Raw genomic sequence first — 17,809 nt, forward strand, 5'->3', positions numbered from 1 at the left:
GGGCGTCGGGGGCGCGCGGACACCCCGCGGGGAGGGATCTGGGGTCCAGAGCGCCGATCGCTGGGCGCCCCGATTATCCCCCCACGCGGGACAGCGCCCTCCGCCGCACCCACCCGCGCAGGCTTGGGGAGGGGCGGCGCGGAGGGCGGGGGCCGGCGCGGGGCAGGGCCGGGCGGGCTGCACGTCGCCGGCCGCTGGCGCTCGGGGCCGCCGCTCTGCGCCGCGCTTCGCACTCGGCCCGCAGCTTGTGCAGTGCCCGGCGCCGACTGGCCATGGGCGGCCTGTGGATGGCGCTGCTGTGCGCGCTGGCCGGCCTGGGGCCCGGGGTCCGCGGTGGCTGCACGGAGAAGGGGCGCTGCTGCCCCGGCCGTGACCCCACCTGCTTCGTCGAGGGCTGGAGGCTGGACAGGGTCTTCGGGAAATGCTACTGCGACCAGGCGTGCCACCTCGTCGGAGACTGCTGCTTCGACTACGACAGGGCGTGCCCAGGTGGGTGGCTGTGGGGGCCGAGGGGGGAGCACTTAACTTGAACCCGAAGTCAGGGGGGGTGGGGGATCCCTGCAGCTGAGCACTGCAGCCTGGTGCTAGGGATTCTTCGGACCCTCCATCCTGGCCAGCCCAACCTCCTCTCCGACCCACCCTTTCTCCAAGCCCCTCATCCAGATACACGACTCTTGCATCCTAGAACCTTGCAGTCTCTTCTATTAGCGTACAACCAGCATCCTTATACTAAGGATGCTTATATTCCAGACCTCAATTATCCAGATACCCCAACTTCACCCATCCCAAGGACCTAACCTCATTGTCCTGGTATCCCCAACTCCATCTATCCTGAAGTTTTCCAGCGCCTTCTGTCCAAGTGAAGCCCACATCTTCCATCCTCGGGACACCTGGCCCCTTCATCCAGGGGTCTCCAGGTCTCTCCATCTAGACACAGAGCTAGGATGGAAGGGGCTGACGCCCTCATTCCCCTCCACCTGCGCTAGATGAAATCTACCTTAGAGAATTCCGTTTTAGGGCCTGAGGCTGCTTACCCAGCTGCATGAGTGTTTTGAAAGCTGGAAGTTGGGGCGGTTCCATCGTCCATCCACACCATGAGGACTGACCTCTAGCTCTGAGCTGGGAGAAGCCCCTCAGTCTGTGACCCCAAAACCAAGGCTAACTAATAACTAAGGTCCTCAAGCCAATGGCCCCTGGAGATGGGAACTAACAGTTCCAGGGAGTACCCTCGGGTCAGCCTCCACTGCTCTCATTCTGGGGAACTTTTAGAACCTGGTGAGGGTAGATAGGGAGAGAAGGGGCCCTTCTCACACTTGGTGCCTAGAACTTGTTCTGGGAGACTACCTTCTCCTTTGAGGACAAGTTCTTTGAGATGCCGTTGTCTTCTTCTCTGGACACCAGCATTGAGCATCTCTCAAAGGGAGGTGTCTGTCTTCTTGGAATTCAAAATATCTATCATGCCCCCTGGGGCGTGTGGGGAAGGGGCATTGGGCAGGCCGGGAGGTATCAAATTACGTGGCCTGTGGAGGTAGAACTCAGGATAGACACTCTGATTTCAGGGACCCCATGATGTCTTCATCATGCTGACCCCTTAGGGTCAGTCTTTTCCATGTTTAAATTTCTCATAGTCCCTGGTAAGGGTTCCGTAGATGGTGTGATGAAATCAAAAGATATAGGAAGAAATGATGCGTGTAGTCGTGAGGAATGATGGGTGCATGAGAGAAATAGAAGTGACCCTGCGCCGGTTTAATCACATTACTCCAAACCCCACACTTAGGCTAGGGGTTGACCTCAAGGCTCCGAGTAGAGTGGGATTCTCGGCATCTTCTGGGTAAGCTGCTTGGGGGGGCCTGGACAAAGACGCCCTCCCTTCTTGTCTGTTGCTGAAAGAGGCAGCCAATACCACTGAAAGACCACAGTTGGAAAACATTAAGAATTTTTGATGGTGGTCAAAAGCTAATCATTTACTCGTGAATACTGATCTTTTGGATAAAGTTTCTTTCTGTTTTTTGTTCCAAGACCAGAGTGTTTCCTACTAAAACAAGGCAAAGAGTAAGTTAGAAAATGCAGTAACCTGGGGTCTGGGCCTCCCTCCCTAGCAACAACCCCTCCTCCCACCCACCACCACCATCTAAGTGTCTGTTTGGCCCAGAGAGATTGTTTGACGCCTAAGGCACTTGCTTGGCAAGGTGGTTGACCTAGTTCTGTCCCCAGCATGGCAAAGCCCCCGCCCCCCCCCCAAGCATAGAGTACCACTAGATGGATGTGAGCCAAATCCCAAACTACCTCCCACTTCCTACAGAAAAATGAAATGCCTGTTTGTCTATTACCTGTTTCTTTCTAACAAAGCTTCACTATGGCGGAATCTCTGTTCAGACAGGGTTTGCCTGCACTTTTTTATTGGGCGGAGGGGGACTCCCAAGCAGTGCTCAGCCATGGGAGCCCCTCCCAATGATATTTTGTCAATCAGACTGAATGCTTCGATGCTCAGACAAAGCACTGCTCAGGCCCAAGGTACTGGGGACCTCCAGGCACCATGGGAGGTACTGGACTCATTGAACTACCCCAGCTTATGCAATAGACCCCACCCCCACCCCCTACCCCCCACCCCCCAAGCTATCTCCCAGGCCCTGATATCCTTTAGAGGCAAACACAGATTTCCTGTGTCCAGATACTGTGAATCTCTGTGCACAGAGATTCAAAGGTGAACATGAAGCATGAGCCCTGGAGGAATTCTAGTTGAGCAGGGAAGCATTCGCACACTCCACTGTGACAGGCTTAGTGCCCAAATAAGGGAGCCAGGAGGCCAGAGAAGAAACACTCAGAGCACCCAGGGAACGCATGAAGATTTCCTCAAGGAAGTGAAGGAAATGAGTAAGAGGTCTCGGAATGAGGGGGCATGAGGGTGGGTTCTGACAGAAGAGTGAAGCCAGTGGAGTTCAGAGTCACCTACAGGTGTTAATTTTTTGTGTGTGCCAGATGTTAGGCTAAGCCCAGAGATGCCACCAGGGAACTGGACGATGACGTCCCTAGCTGTGGAGAAGTTCCCACCTAGGAAGGTGATGGGGGAGAAAATAGGCAAGTGTCATGAGAGGAAGCAGTTTTCTAGAGGGGCCAACCATGTTGGGAGGAGGCTCAAAATTCTCAGGGTCCTTCCTTGGTCAAAAAACACCCCTTGTTTTCAGTCCCGGAAGTAGAAATACTAAGACAAAGAGCCTCTCATTTCGGAGTGTGAATTTATCAGGGAAGGAGAGAAACTTTCCAACTTAGGGAAGAACTTGAACAAAATAACAGCAACCAGGTAACCTGGGAATGGTAAACAATGGGAGCCCAGCCAGAAAGAGACAGGGCATCTGGGAGAGTTTTACAGGGAGCCTGAGGTGCCTTTCCCAGGGGACCAAGCAGGACATACAGGCCTCAGCAGAAACAGTAGCTCCTTCCTGGTACACTGCTGCACCCAGTGTTTCTCAGGCAGGGAGGGCGCACTCAGAGACATTGGGAAGTAGACTCCTTGGCCAGAGGAAGCCTGTTCTCACCTCAGCGGAGTCTGGATGTGAAGGGCAGAAGAGAGTGAGGTTTCCTCAGCCTGTGCTGAGCCTGGAGTCTGGGGGAAGGCCGACTGGGCTGGTATTAGGGTTTGGCAGGGCGGAGACTGGGGCCCTCAGTGGCTCTCACGGTTCAAGTCAACTGAATGGGCAACAGGGTGAGCTCACTCTGCGCTACAGCTGCTGGCTTTCAGGCTGCCTGCAGCCACGTGTACGGTGCCAGGCTATTATTTATTCCGAGATAAGTCAAGGTTCAGCATCTTAGAGCCCCAGGTCACGCGTTATAAATAGAATCATTCTGCCTCTTGGTCTCTTTTTCTCACCCATTGCTGTGCGAGATATTGATACCACCTTTCAAAGTCCTTTGATTTTATTTTCAAGTACCCTAAGTGTGAATGAAAACTATAACTGTGTAAAATGAACAAAATATAACTTTGTACACCTTACTTCTTTCTGATCTTTTTCATCTTGATAAACAACTTATGTATTTTTCTGCTGTGGCTAAGACATAGCACAGCGGGTAGGGCATTTGCCTTGCACGCGGTCGACCCGGGTTCGATTCTTCTGAACCTCTCAGAGAGCCTGGCAAACTACGGAGAGTATCTTGCCCTCACAGCAGAGCCTGGAAAGCTCCCCATGGTGTATTTGATATGGAAAAACAGTAACAAGTCTCACAATGGAGATATTACTGTTGCCTGCTCAAGCAAATCGATGAACAATGGGAGGACAGAGACAGTGACAGTGGCCAAGAGAAAAAAATACAACTTTCTCCTTCTAAGTAGACAGCTATTGTGTTTTATTTTTAACTCAGTGAAAATGAAATTAGTTAGAATGGCTGAACTGTTCCACAAAAGTCTATTCTGAAACGAATTCTCTGGGAGATCTTGAGATAATTAGCATGGGGCTCAGTGCCAGGAATTTGTCTTTGTCTTCATCATCCTCATCATCATCACCACGACCACCACTACCAACACCACCACCCAAAAATGAACAGAATTTTTTCCACTGGCTGTGCCAGGGTCTGGGAAGGTAAAGTTGAGGGACAGATACAAGTTATCCTGCTCTAGAAGAATTTCTTAGAAGTCTTGCCTAGGGCATTTGCCTTGATGTGACCCAAGTTTGATCCCTGACATTCTATATGGTCCCCGGAGCCCTACCAGGAATGATCCTTGAGTACCCAGCTGGGAGTGAGCCCTGAGCACCTCTGGGTGTGGGCCCCAAACAAAAACAATAGAAGTCTTGTTGAGCAAACGTAACAGCGAATTCCTCCTCTAGTACCTAGAATGTGCTTTCTGACATCATGGAAATACAGCATTAGATATTTGATGAGAAATTTATGAAAGAAAACTTTATTTACTTATTTTTAATTTTTATTTTTATTAGTGAGACACCATGAGGTACAAAATTTTGGGCTTAGCTTTCAATTATACAATGATCAAATACCCATCCCTCCACCAGTGCCCATTTCCCACCACCACGGATCCCAGTATCCCTTCCACCCCCCACCCCCCCAGCCCACCCTGCCTCTGTGGCAGGGCATTCCCTTTTGTTCTCTCTCTCCTATTGGGTGTTGTGGTTTGCAAAAGAGGCAATGGGTGGCAATCATGTTTGGTCTATAGTTTACTTTCAGCATGCTTCTCCCATCCTGGGAGGATCCGCCCAACACCCTTTATTTGGTTCTCCCTTCTCTATCTGAGCTCCCTTTTTCCCTAGCATGTGTGGCTGACTTCCAAGCCATGCAGTAAGATTCCTGGTACTAATCTTGGCCATTCTTGGGTGTTAGTCTCCTATTTTGTTACTTTATGCTCCCCAGATGAATGCAATCTTTCTATGTCTATCCCTTTCTGAAAGAAAACTTTAACCTAAGTCAAAATCAAGCTGGTCTCTTCTCCAAGATTCATAGGAATTCTAAGAAACAAACTGGTCAAAATCTGCGGGCATGGTATCTGGAAGAAGGGGCAAGAGGCGCAATGCTCGAAAAGAGGGACTTCAAAACCCCTCCAGAAGAAGGCTCTCACAAACAGTGCTGAATTAGAGAGCTGAGGCTTTATTGGCATCAGAATGGCCAGGGGTGACAGCATCTGGCTTTCCTGCCTTTGTCTCATCAGCAAAATGGAGCTGAAGCCAGTTTCAACCTGACTTGACATCTCAGAATTTGGTTGCAGCCTTGGGTGTGTTATCCAGAGGGGACCCTTGTCAAGACTTCCTTGGCACTTGCTCAGTGCCAGGACCTTGCCCATGGCACAGTTCTAACCTAACTATACTTCTACATCATCCTCACTTTGATCTTGATTCACAGATAAATTAACCAGGGCAGTGAGAGGGTAGGCAAGTTGTCCAAAATCATGCTATCAATAGAGATGCAGCAAGATTTGAATTCCAGCATTTCACACCCCAGCCTACTCATCAGAACAAGATGGTTTTTACTGCTCTAGACAAATTAGGGCTAATGAAAGTAGCTCCTAGATAAATACTCATAGATTGAGCACATTCCCTGTTTTTCTTCAAGGGTCAAAAATGTGTCTTGGGATCAGAGATATAGTACAGGAGTAAAGTGCTTGTCTTGAATATAGCAGACCCAGTTCGATCTCATACAACATCTCTGGAGCACCACCAAGAATGATCCCTAAACACAGAGCGAGGAGTAAGCCCTGAGCTCCACTAGGTGTACCCCAAAAGCCAAAAAAAAAGTAAAGGTGTCCTGCTCCTCTTTGGAATTTCAGTGGGTGTCTGGTACTGTTTGATAACATTTGTCAAAACACATGAGCAGTCAGAGCAGTCAGACCATCTCGGGATGTTATCTGTGGCTTCATCTGTGGCTTCAAAGGGCACTGCCATCTGGGGTGTATTCACAATTCATTTTTTAAAATAACATTTTCTTTCCCCATCCATAAAATGTGCTTGTTGCAAAATACAGAAATACACGTAAGAAGATAATAACACACCATCCAGGAAAATCAACAATATCTGTTTGATCTGTCTGGCTTTTGTGTCTGGAGTGGGGATGGGGTCCCCAGTCATGCTTGGGAGTCAATCCTGGTGATACTTAGCCAGCTTTGCTGCTTCAGTGCTTGACTCAGTGGTGCCTGATCGGAGGAGGCATGAGATGTGGGATCAAACTTCAGGTCTTGCACGAGGCATGTGCTCCCAGCCCTATGAGCCGCCTCCCACTGTATCCCTTTTATTTTCTGGGTTTATAGGGTGCTTATAATTCTTATTTCCTAGGGAAGCAGACCATGCTATTGTTGTGTTAACATTTCGTGAGTTTATCCAGTTAATGTCTCAAAAGGAAAAAAAAACCCTCTATTGTGGTTCTAATCACATGGTTTCTGAAGAGGGAAAAATGAGTTGACCGTTTTATTGGAGCTCTTTGAAGGATAAATTGGCACTCTGGCATTGTGGTCACAATTCAACCTTCAGAGCTGTGCCAAGTTTCCTCAAAAAAATATTTACACGTGGATAGAGGAAAAAAGGGAGATGACATGAAAATGTGTCAATATGAGTGTGTGTGTGTGTGTGTGAGTGTGTGTGTGTATGCACATATGTGTATAAAGGGGTTGTCTTTTTTCCCTTCTCCATGCAATGTCAAAAAATAAAGCTATGCATAAATAGTTCTGCTGTGAGTAAAGTGTAAAAGAGTATAACTTCAGAATGAGTAGGACTCTGTGAGCTTAACAACCTGAGAGAGAAAGCCCATGGTTGTGTGTGGGTGGTCTTCAAGTTTTAGGTGGCAGAGAGCCAAACTGACAGGCCCAGATTTCAACAGATTGGGGGATGGTCTTCACTCTGTGATTAACCAGGGATATTCTACTACCAGAGAATAAGGCAAGACCTTACAGGGGGAAGAAAACATCCCAAGGATTCTTAGGAAAGAAAATCTCTGACTGTCAGCAACATGTGGTGCTCTTGATATTGTTGTTGATAGGTGTGTGTGTGTGTGTGTGTGTGTGTGTGTGTGTGTGTGTGTGTATGTTGGCATCATCAAAAAATAAACTGTCCAAAAGATGAGGATGGTATGCCTGATGGTAGGTGCCCCAACTCACTTGAAACTGTGACTGGACTCGGAGAAGAAAAACCTGTGACTTCTCTGAAGGGAAAGTGTCCGGAGGAGCAAGGGCCGTGAGTTGGCCTCAACAACCTGCCATCTGCAGGGGAGGGAAGGGAACAGTAAGTCCATGAGAAAGAGAGATAAAACAAGCAGATTTTATGTCACCATATTCTCAAGTTTTTTCCCCAGCCATGCCTAGTAGTGCTCAGGGCTACTTCTGGCATGCACACAGTGCTGGAGATCAAACAAATGCCTTAAGCCCTGCAGGATTTCTTTAACCCTTAAAATTTGTTTTGTTTTGTTTTGTTTTGGGGGGCCACCTCCAGTGTTGCTCAGGGCTAACTCCAGGTGAGAGTGAAGGGGTAGACACATGCCAGGCCACAAAAGACCCTGTGGATACCAGCAGAAGGTTTGCACTTTATTCTATATCTAATGAAAAACCACTGATTTTTTTTAAATGTAGAGGATTGCTTATTATTCATCCATTGATTAGGCTGATAGAATTGGACATGAACTCCACCTTACTTTCTTTCCCTTTTTCATAAATTTATTTATTGAATCACCGTGAGAGCAGTTACAAAGCTTTCAGGTTTAAGTCTTGGTCATACAATGATGAAACACCTATCCCTTCACCATTGCCCATTTTCCACTACCAAAAACCCCAGTATATCCCCCATTCCTTACCTGTGAGGCATATGATTTCCACATTACTCTCTCTATACTTTTATTACATTCAATATTTTGACACCAGACCCACCATTATTATTTAGGATTTTACCCCAACATTCAGATCTGCCTAAAAGGCAACAGTGGACAATTTGTTTTCTATTGCTGCTTATGAATAACATATGATGTCATGTGGCCACAGTAGTGGCCGTGGGATTTTGGAATTCTGAAATTTTAACAGTTAAATCTGGAGGAATTTCTGCTAAAATCTGCTGGGTCGAGATTTGTTCCTGAGTCTCTGGGATCATGGCCGTTAGTGGCTTGATCAGGAGACAAAGAGGCCGTTCATGGGCGGCAACCAGGGATCTCGTTCGGGAGGTAAGGAAAGGGCTGGTTCCACCCCCATCTCATGAGACCCCGTGTGTCTCATCACTGCAGGCCCAAACCTGACTGTCCAGTGGCCTTTAGAGGATGGTGACCACCGAGCCACCAGAGAGAACAGGCCAAGGCATGAAACCTATTCCCCACTGGGATGTCCCAGCACCAGTAACCTACTGTGGGGACCGGAAGCATTTCTGCCAAAAGCTGCTGGGTTCTGAGATTTGTTTCTGAGTCTCTGGGATCATGGCCATTAAGCAGCTTGATTAGGAACCAGAGAGACTGTTCATGGGCAGTGACTCAGGGTCTTGTTGGGGCAGGGAGGAAAGGGCCCGCTCCACCCCCATCCCATGAGGCCTTGCGTGTCTCATCACCGCGGGCTGAAACTTGACTGTCAAATGGCCTCTGGAGGATGCTGGTCACCAAGCCACTAAGGGGGAGCAGGTGGAGGGACAGCACCCTTTTAAACCCCCTGGGGTGGCCTGGCACCAGTAATCTGCTGCGGGCACTGGATGCATTTCTGCCAAAAGCTGCTGGGTTTCGAGATTTGTTTCTGAGTCTCTTGGTTTCATGGCCGTGAAGCAGTTTGATCAGGAACCAGAGAGGCCTTACCTCCAATTATATAGCTGAGCCGGAGGTGGTGTGTGGGTGTCTCCTACATACCTAACTTTTGACTGTTTACTTTCTTGGTAAACTTTGCCCCAAGTTGTTGGGGTCTGGCCAAAGGCACAACAGCAATTTTGGGGTATCTAGAAGTCTGAAGGCACCATCAGGATGCTGATGCACTCTCCTCACAGGTTTAGATTGACTTGCTGGTGGCACCATACTCCCCCAAACCACTGAGTTTTTAAAGAGTTTTAGAGTCAGGTTGGATGCCTCTTGTGCATGCAGGAAGCTTGGGTTCTCTCCCCAGCTTTGCATGATCCTCCAGGCACAGCCAAGGAGTGATATCTATGCAAAGAACTGGAGCAGCCCCCAGACTCTTTCCTCGTCCATGGGCCGGAGAGGTAGTACAAGGGCTTAAGGTTCTTGTTTTGAATGCAGCCAACCTCAGTTCAATTTGCAGTTCAGAAGTGAGTGCAGAAGTGATCCCTTAGTACAGAGGCAGAAGTAAGCCCTGAGCATTGCCAGGTGTGACCCAAAAAACAAAAATGAAATATTTAAATAAAACAACCACCCCCCTTTTAAATCAGTGGTACATTTTAAAAGGTCATTGCAATGTGTTCTGCCTGTTAGGACGTGCGAACATGTTCCCTCCCCTTTGCCTAGTTTTATAATTGCAGCACCTAAAGTCCCTTCCTGTTCTACGCCATTTGTTTTATTATCATGGTGGGAACATCTTAGGAAGGGAAGAGTGGCTGGCACATCACTGGCCTGATCGTTCCTGCACACTGGCACCATCTATGACTCACTCCTTGGTGAGATGAGAGCCAGAAGGTTAAACTTAGGGGTCTAATTTATCTCTCCTCTATGCCTTCTCCTGACCTTCTTCTCCAATCCTTTACTTGGCTCTTGGTACCACCTTCCCAAAAACTTGTTTTCATTCAAACCCATGCTTCAGGATCAACATCTGTGGAAACAACTTGAATATCATTTTGAGTTTAAACAAAGAATAAGACTAAAGGAAAAGTTTGTTTAGCTTCTTAGTCCTCCTTAAGTTTAGACTTCTTTTCCCTAAAAGAGGTTTTATAGGGTCATGAGTTTTAGGTTTTTGTTGTTTGGCTTGGGTGCTACACAGAGAACTGTTCAGTGGCTACTCCCGGCTCTGTGCTCAGGGATTACTCCCTGGGGTGATCAGGGGACCATGTGGTGCTGGATATCAAACTTGGATCTCCTGCATGCTCTTCCCTTTGAGCCATCTCTCTCACCCCAAGAAAGAATATTTTGATATGCTGTATACAGAAGCGAAGGTGAACTTTAGAGGGAAGAGGATAGAATATTAATGGAATAGTTCAAAGGAAATGTGTGTCATGCGGTAAATATATGACTTGTGGTAATAAATCTGCCAGAAGTTCTTGTACTTCCCCTAACCTCCATAACCAAAAATCTCTTGTAAATCTACAAGGAATTACAATTCAAATATAATCAGAAGTTCATGGTTAATCAAGAATAGAATCATTCATGCAGCATAGAATAACCAACTCAGAATAATTTGTGCAATGCCTTTTTATATGTAAAATTCTAGTGAACTATTTACTTTTGTCTTCAATTAAGACAATATGATGACATTGTTCAGAGTCACAGAATATTTTGCTCCTCTGTATGGGGTGTTAAAAAAGCGTAGTTTGGAAAAACAGAATATAGCATTTTGCAATGTCAAACCTTGACCAGTAGGAATCACAACTGATCCATTGAGTCTGCAATATAGGGACTTTATGGATCAAACCAATTAAAATAATTAAACCTTGGACATAAGTGACACATGCTAAGGAAAAAATAGGAGACAAAATAAAGCCATAGAACTCTAAAATTAAAATTGAATTATAAAAATGTGATAAAATTTGGGACCAGAGTGATAGTACAGCAGCTAGGGCATTCGCCTTCTCTGTGGCCGACTTATACTTGGTTCCCAGCATCCCACATGGTATATCTTTGGGTTCTGTCTTTCCCTCGTGTGACCTTTACCATATCCAAAGTTCAGGCCAAATTTCATTTCATAGAACATTAACCTTTGAAGGAGGTAGCACTCTGTGCTCAGAGAATATTCCAGCTCAGGTGTGTGATACCAAAGGGTTGAACCTGGCTCGGTTGCATGCAAGAGTACCCCTTACCCATTGCACTATCTTTCCAGGCCCCAAGCATAACACATAAGTGTTATTTGAGTGCGGGTCATCAGGACAGGGCTAGTTATACTCAAGGATAAAGAGATGTTGGGGAAGAATTAAAGAGAGAAGGAGTCCTTCTCAATCATCTCCCTGCCTGCCCTTCTCTTAAAATGCTTTTGGATCTGTGGGTCAGTTAAATCATGGGATCAAAAAGAAGGAGTCAGCATGCGCAGCAGGAAATGACCCGTGATGGGTTTCCAAAGGACGTGTGCCCGGCAGATATTGGGACCGAACGCAAATGTGGTTCATTCTTGCTTCTTAGGTAATTGACTTAATAACAGAGTTTGTAGATGATTGATAAAACGATGCTTTAACACAGTTTGCAATTTTTGCATCACTGACAGATGTTCATGTTGCACGTGACCCCTTCCATGGCAGGAGTAGCTTTGTGCTGCTAAGAAGAGGTTTTTGTAAAGCACAAACCCTAAACTAGTGAGCTCCAGAAACTGGGAGCTTTCAAGTACAGAGAGGAGGCAGGCCGGATCAGGAGAAGTTAAACTGCATTCCTGGTGAAGACCATGAAAAAAAAAGCATGGGAATGATAGAAAAAAAACAATAGAGCTTTCCCCCACTCTGTTTTTCACTTGGACAGGGTTTCCACATTGTCAGCAAGGCTTAGTGTCTCCTTTCAAGGTCCATCTCCTGTTCTATTCTTTCCTCGTATTCAGTGTCTCGCCTTGAGATAATTCGATTTTAGAATTTATTATAGGTGGTGTCAGGAGTTGAACTTCATGCTTCATGCAAGACAAGTGCCTTACCACTTGGACTATCTCTCTGACCCTATTACAGTCCTGAAAGACTCCTTAGGTCTATTTTTCCCTCACTCCCCTACTACTTTTGAGGGGAAGTCACACCCAAATGGTGCACTTGGTGGGGGGGTCAACTCCTGGGTGGGGTGTGCAGTGACAGGGATCACAGCCAGGTCACCTGCATGCAAAGCATGAACTCAGCTCTTTGAGCTACCTCTCTGCCCTCCTTAGGTCTTTAACGGGAATGTGAAACCCATTAATCTCACCAGTTTTATACAGTGATGTCCAGGAAATGGGCCCAGAGCCAGCATCTTGGCTTGACTTTGGTGCCCGGGTGCAGTCCCTACTGCCGTCGGCTCGGGCTGGCCCACCTCTAGCTCCGGTTCTAATAGTTCATGAATGTGGACACCGTATAGAAGAAGACAATATTCCAGAGAAGCCTTAAACTAGCAGATCCCTCCGTGCCCTCCTAGATCCCATTTGCTGGGATGTGGTAACGCAGGTAGGTGATGGAATTTGGGGTGGGGGCGATTCCCTCTGCAGTATTCTTTTCCCCCTTCACCAAGTCTGCAATGCAGATGGCATGGCGGACTGCGACAGAGTACCTGGTCTGGGCTGGGGAGGATCAAGTTAACATCAAGGAAGCACAAGACCTGAGCTCAGCCGGCGAGTATGAGGAAGTTCCCTGCAGGCACGGTCTCTGACTAACGCCTGTTCCTGGCTCAAACTGAACCTAAGCCCAGGATCCTGGAAAATCCTCTCTCCACCCCTTGCAACGGGTTATCAGTTTGCCCATCAGGGCGGGGGAGGCGAGTGGCCCCTGGCCGCCTGACTCAGGCTGGGCGCCCTGGGTGCTGTTTTTGCAGCTCGCCCGTGCGTCGTGGGAGAGTGGAGTCCCTGGAGCGGCTGCGCAGACCGGTGCAAGCCTTCGATCCGCGTCCGCAGGCGCGAGGTGCAGCAGGCGCCCCAGAACGGCGGGGAGCCCTGCCCGGCCCTGGAGGAGAGAGCCAGCTGCCTGGAGTACTCGTCGCCCCAAGGCCAGGACTGCGGGACCGTCTTTGGTACTGAGGTTTCGGGGATGGCTGCCTTTGGGGATGACTTTCCACCTCTTGGTCCCAGAAGAGGCGGGGTCGGGGTGGGGTGGGTTATTGCGGGGGCGGGGAGGGAAAGTTCCCAGCGCTGCAGGGAGTGGGGTGGGCCGGGCTGCCCCATGCAGATAGGAAACTCGGGAAATGCTTGGTAAAGGAATCAGCAGCGCCCAGCTGTACAAATGTCCCCTGCCCCACCCTCTCCCCGGGTTTCATAACCTTCTCTCTGCACTTCTGTGGGCTCCGAAGGGTTCCTGCACGGGCTGATCGCCCCTGAGTCGGTGCCCGGCCCTGGAAGAGTCCTCCGAGGACTTGGGGTAAGGCGACAGTATTTCACACGGATGCAAAGTGTCCTGTAAGGATGGATGGCTCTGTGCCACTGCCGCTGTGTCGTGGAAGTTTCCTGCATTTTGGAATGTTAGACTGAAAACACCTACCTCTTCTTTCTCCTTTTCGCCGCTTCCTTCTTTCTTTTTCCCTTTTCCGACTTTCATTTCTTTTCCCTTTCCCTTTCCTTCTCGTCTTTCTCCTTTTTTCCCCTCCTTCCTTAGTCTCTGTCTCTGTCTCTATCTCTCTCTGTCTCTCTCTCTTTTCCTTACCTTGCAGTGCTTCTGGGACCCATACAGTGCCTGGGACCCAACTGTCTGAGTCACTGGGCTATGTCTCCACTCCCCACTGTCCCTGTTTTCTAGTCAACCGGATTGGGGCAGGTGTGGTCAGATTTATAATTTGAAAAAAAAAATCAGGTGCCAAAGAGATAGCACAGTGGGTAGAGTGCTTGCCTTGCATGTAGCGAACCTGGGTTCAATCCCAGCACCCACAATGGTTCCCCCAAGCACCACCAGAAGTGTCACTGGACACTTAAACCACCACCACAACAATAGAAAAAATATATAATTTGAGAAAATCATTTTTCCTTTGGGGTGGCCAGTGAAGAGCCGGGCTCCTGAGTGAGCCAAGAGCCATACAAATAAGCAAAAGGCCAATACTCCATGTTGATAAAGATGGAACTTGATAGGGAGACATTCTGACACCTCAAGATCACAAAGTCGTGTGCTTTTCATAAGATCATGGAAATTCACACCAGTATGACATGCCATTTTGTCCTTATCCCTTTAAAAAATTCCACATACACACATTTCCTTAAAACCAACTTGATGCCAGGCACTCTAAGGTCACAAAGACCTGCTGTCATGTAAATCACAGAAAAATACAGTTGCAGTTTACTAGCAAGTGGTAGCAACTAACGGGGGTGTGTGGAATTTTGAGTGTGTAGGTCTGGAGCCATAGCACAGTGGGTAGGGCATTGCCTTGCATGTGGCCAACCCGGGTTCGATTCCTCCGTCCCTCTCGGAGAGCCCGGCAAGCTACCAAGAGTATCCCGCCTACATGGCAGAACCTGGCAAGCTCCGCGTGGCGTATTCAATATGCCAAAAGCAGTAACAATAATTCTCACAATGGAGATGTTCCTGGTGCCTGCTCCAGCAAATAGATGAACAATGGGAGGACAGTGCTACAGTGCAGAATTAGCAGATTTTCCCTAATTTGGAGACAGAAGAACTGGGCTGGGAAGAAGGAACAAAGGGACCTCATCAAGGATATATGGGTGGGGCTGAGAAATGTCACACTCCCAGACAGAAATCAGCAGAGACACTGTGAAGGGACAGGAAGCTGGTGGGGGGGTGGGGGCTGACCTAGAACAATCACATGTTCAGGGAGCACATTAGCTTTATTAAATGGCGTTACCTAAACGGCAAGCAGGGGCTGGTCCAGAGGCTTAGGCTATGCACGAAAAACCTCGAGAAGACGATGGTGAGGCCAAGTAGCTTACAGAAGACAAGGAAGAAGTGGCTAAGGACGGGGTTGGCATTTTTGTTAGTTTTGGTTTTGTTTAAGGGCCACATCTGGCGGTGCTCAGGACTTACTCCTGGCAGGGCTTGGTGCCGAGAATTGAATGAGGTTGCCACATGCAAAGCAAATGCCTCAGTCCCTGTACTTTTTCTCCATTTTTCATTTTTTTAATCATCCTTAAAACCTACCCTTGATCTTCCAGGAAAGGGATGTTGCCCTTAGCAACAAGGTTCAGCTATGGAGCATCAGTCTTCAGAGCAGTGTCCTACGGCACTTCCTTCTACCAGCCCTCCCTCACAGCTCTTTAAAACAGTACAAGGCTTGGGGCTGGAGCAATAGTACAGCCAGCAGGGCATTTGTCTTGCATGCAACTGACCCAGGTTCGATTCCCAGCATCCCATATGGTCCCCTGAGCACCACCGGGAGTAATTCCTGAGTGCAAAGCCAGGAGTAACCCCTGTGCATGGCTGGGTGCGACCCAGAAAGCCAAAAAAAAAAAAAAAAGAAAGAAAGAAAGAAAACAGTAACAGCGCAAGGCAGGTTGCTGGAAAGGGCAAGAAGATCTATGTAAATACTACAGGGTGGGGTCAAGAGCAAGCTAGGGATATTGAACCCAAGGGCCTCCTTTTCATTTGATGAGGCCAAGTTCCCTAATCCTCTGACTGGGTCAAGTCTCCAAGCTACATGCTGCCACATATCCTGACATTCCCAACTACCCCTCACCTAAGCCTCCTACTAAGCTGCACAAGAGAATTTTTTCTGCTTGATTTCTCAAGAGGTGTTAGGGCCTGTGACTCAACACCAACAGGAGAGATTGTGCTCAGGAGTTACTCTTGGTGGTGTGCAGGGGACCATCTGCAATGCCAGAAACCTAACAAGGGGTCTTCCCAGCCTGTGCTGAGGGTCTCCTCCTCTGATAACAGAGTCTCCTCATCTGAAAGGCGACAGCTCCACTTGGCATTTACAGCTCTCACTTGCTTCCCAAGCTTTACCTTTCTGTAGTCATGTAAAGAAATGATGACCCTTGTCCCAAGTTTGTAAGGGAGGACAGGACTCCTTGAATACCCCAGTCTTGAGGTCCTTAAACTGAGCCCTTAGAATTCAGCAGCAGTCTCGGTTCCCCTGGGCACTTGTTAGAAATGTAAGTTCCTTAGTCCCCACTCAAACGCCATCAGTTCAGCCCCTGGTCTACGCTGCGACAAAGCTTCCCAGGTCCCATTGATTTCCAGAGCCCCACTGTGGTCTGAGTCTGGGTACCCCCTCAGCTCCCTGCATCATCATCACTTGCTGGTTCAAGTGGCATTTTCCAGAAGGTTCAACACCCCCTTCATCCCCCACCCCCCCCCCACACACACACAAAAAAAAAGACTTGGGGGAGGGTTAGTCAGGAAAATGTGGAATAACTCAGATAAGTTTCTTTTCTTTATCAAACAATTTCTTTTCGGAAGCTCCATGTTATGTTCATAAGTATTTCCATTCTGTACAGGGGAGATAGGAAATGGAGCGTTGGAGTGTTTTCCCACCTTATTAGATTACATGGCCCTTTCCCCCAAGGGCTTGTCTACCAAATTACTCTGTGATGTGATAGACAATGAAGGGAAAACAAGAAGGAATGAGCAAGAATGACATGAAAATCCAAACTGATGGATACTCCATGCCCCCGCCCTCCATCCTGTTTTACCAGCGATCCTATGCCTTCAGTGATGTGTTGTATTAAAGACACACTGAGCATCCACCACATGCCAGCACGATGCAAGTTTGGGAACTGTAAACTTGAGCAATACGCGTATCATAGCAAGCTCTAAGTCCCGATGATGGCAGAGTCTCGTGGCAGTGTGCAAGTTGGGGGGGGGGGGGGAAAGGGGTGGAGCATAGAGAAGGGGCACCCACCTGGAAGCTCTCAGTCCTGCTACTTGGCCATCTGTGTCCATTGTCTCTCCCGCTGCCTTTGTTGCACAACATCCTGTGACAAACACCTATAAGCACTGGGCTCTCAAGAAAGAAACTTTCACAGCCACATGGCAAGGGAACTGCTAAGATCAACGGAGTAGCTGCTTTCCCCACGGTGAGGCTCAGCCACTGAGCCCCAAGGGGCTGCCCCTACCATTCCCCAAATGTGGGAAACTCCACAGTGTTGTCTGCGGAAGTGGGGGAGCTGCGTTAGCGCTCTTTGCTGGCCGGGGTGGGAAGGAAATAGACATTTCCAAGGGGCCAAGGGAGGACACCTAGGAAAGGACAATTTAACCTTATGGAAGACTGAAAAAAGGGGACTCCTGAGCTGGAAAGACTGAACAAGAGTTAAGGCGTTCCTCTTGCACACTGCCAAAGATTCACTTCATCTCTGGTCCCCTGAGCACTGCCAGGGGTGACCCCTGAGCACACAGCCAAAAGTAAGCCCTGAGCACTGCTGGATGTGGCCCCTCCTCAAAAAAAAATTAAAAAGAAGGAGGTGGGGGCGTGGGTGGGTTTGTGTCTGCAGCACAGGATAGGCTACCCGGGAAGGTGGGCTGACTCCCCTAGCAAGCCTGATTAAGGGTTTGCAGCTCTCCAATAAGTGACTGGGAAACACTTGTCCAATCAGGCAGTTCTGCTCCATTGCTAGGAGATGCCCCAGAGCTGCCACTGGCCAGTTGATCTGCGCATGCTGAAGGGGATGGTC

The 17,809-nt window shown here is 48.5% G+C and overlaps 1 protein-coding gene across 1 annotated transcript in view; it reads left to right on the forward strand.

The window, feature by feature from the left end:
• Positions 1–210: 210 nt before the first annotated feature.
• SBSPON (somatomedin B and thrombospondin type 1 domain containing) overlaps positions 211–17,809 on the forward strand; it is a 30,532-nt gene continuing 12,933 nt past the window's right edge. Inside the window, exons 1-2 of the mRNA XM_056111327.1 lie at positions 211–489; positions 13,078–13,272. Of these exons, the coding sequence (XP_055967302.1) occupies positions 273–489; positions 13,078–13,272 (412 nt within the window). The 5' untranslated portion in view covers positions 211–272. The remainder of the gene's footprint in view (positions 490–13,077; positions 13,273–17,809) is intronic.

The sequence above is a fragment of the Sorex fumeus genome, unplaced genomic scaffold (genome assembly GCF_029834395.1).
Source record: "Sorex fumeus unplaced genomic scaffold, SorFum_2.1 ptg000002l, whole genome shotgun sequence".
Lineage (NCBI taxonomy): Eukaryota > Metazoa > Chordata > Mammalia > Eulipotyphla > Soricidae > Sorex > Sorex fumeus.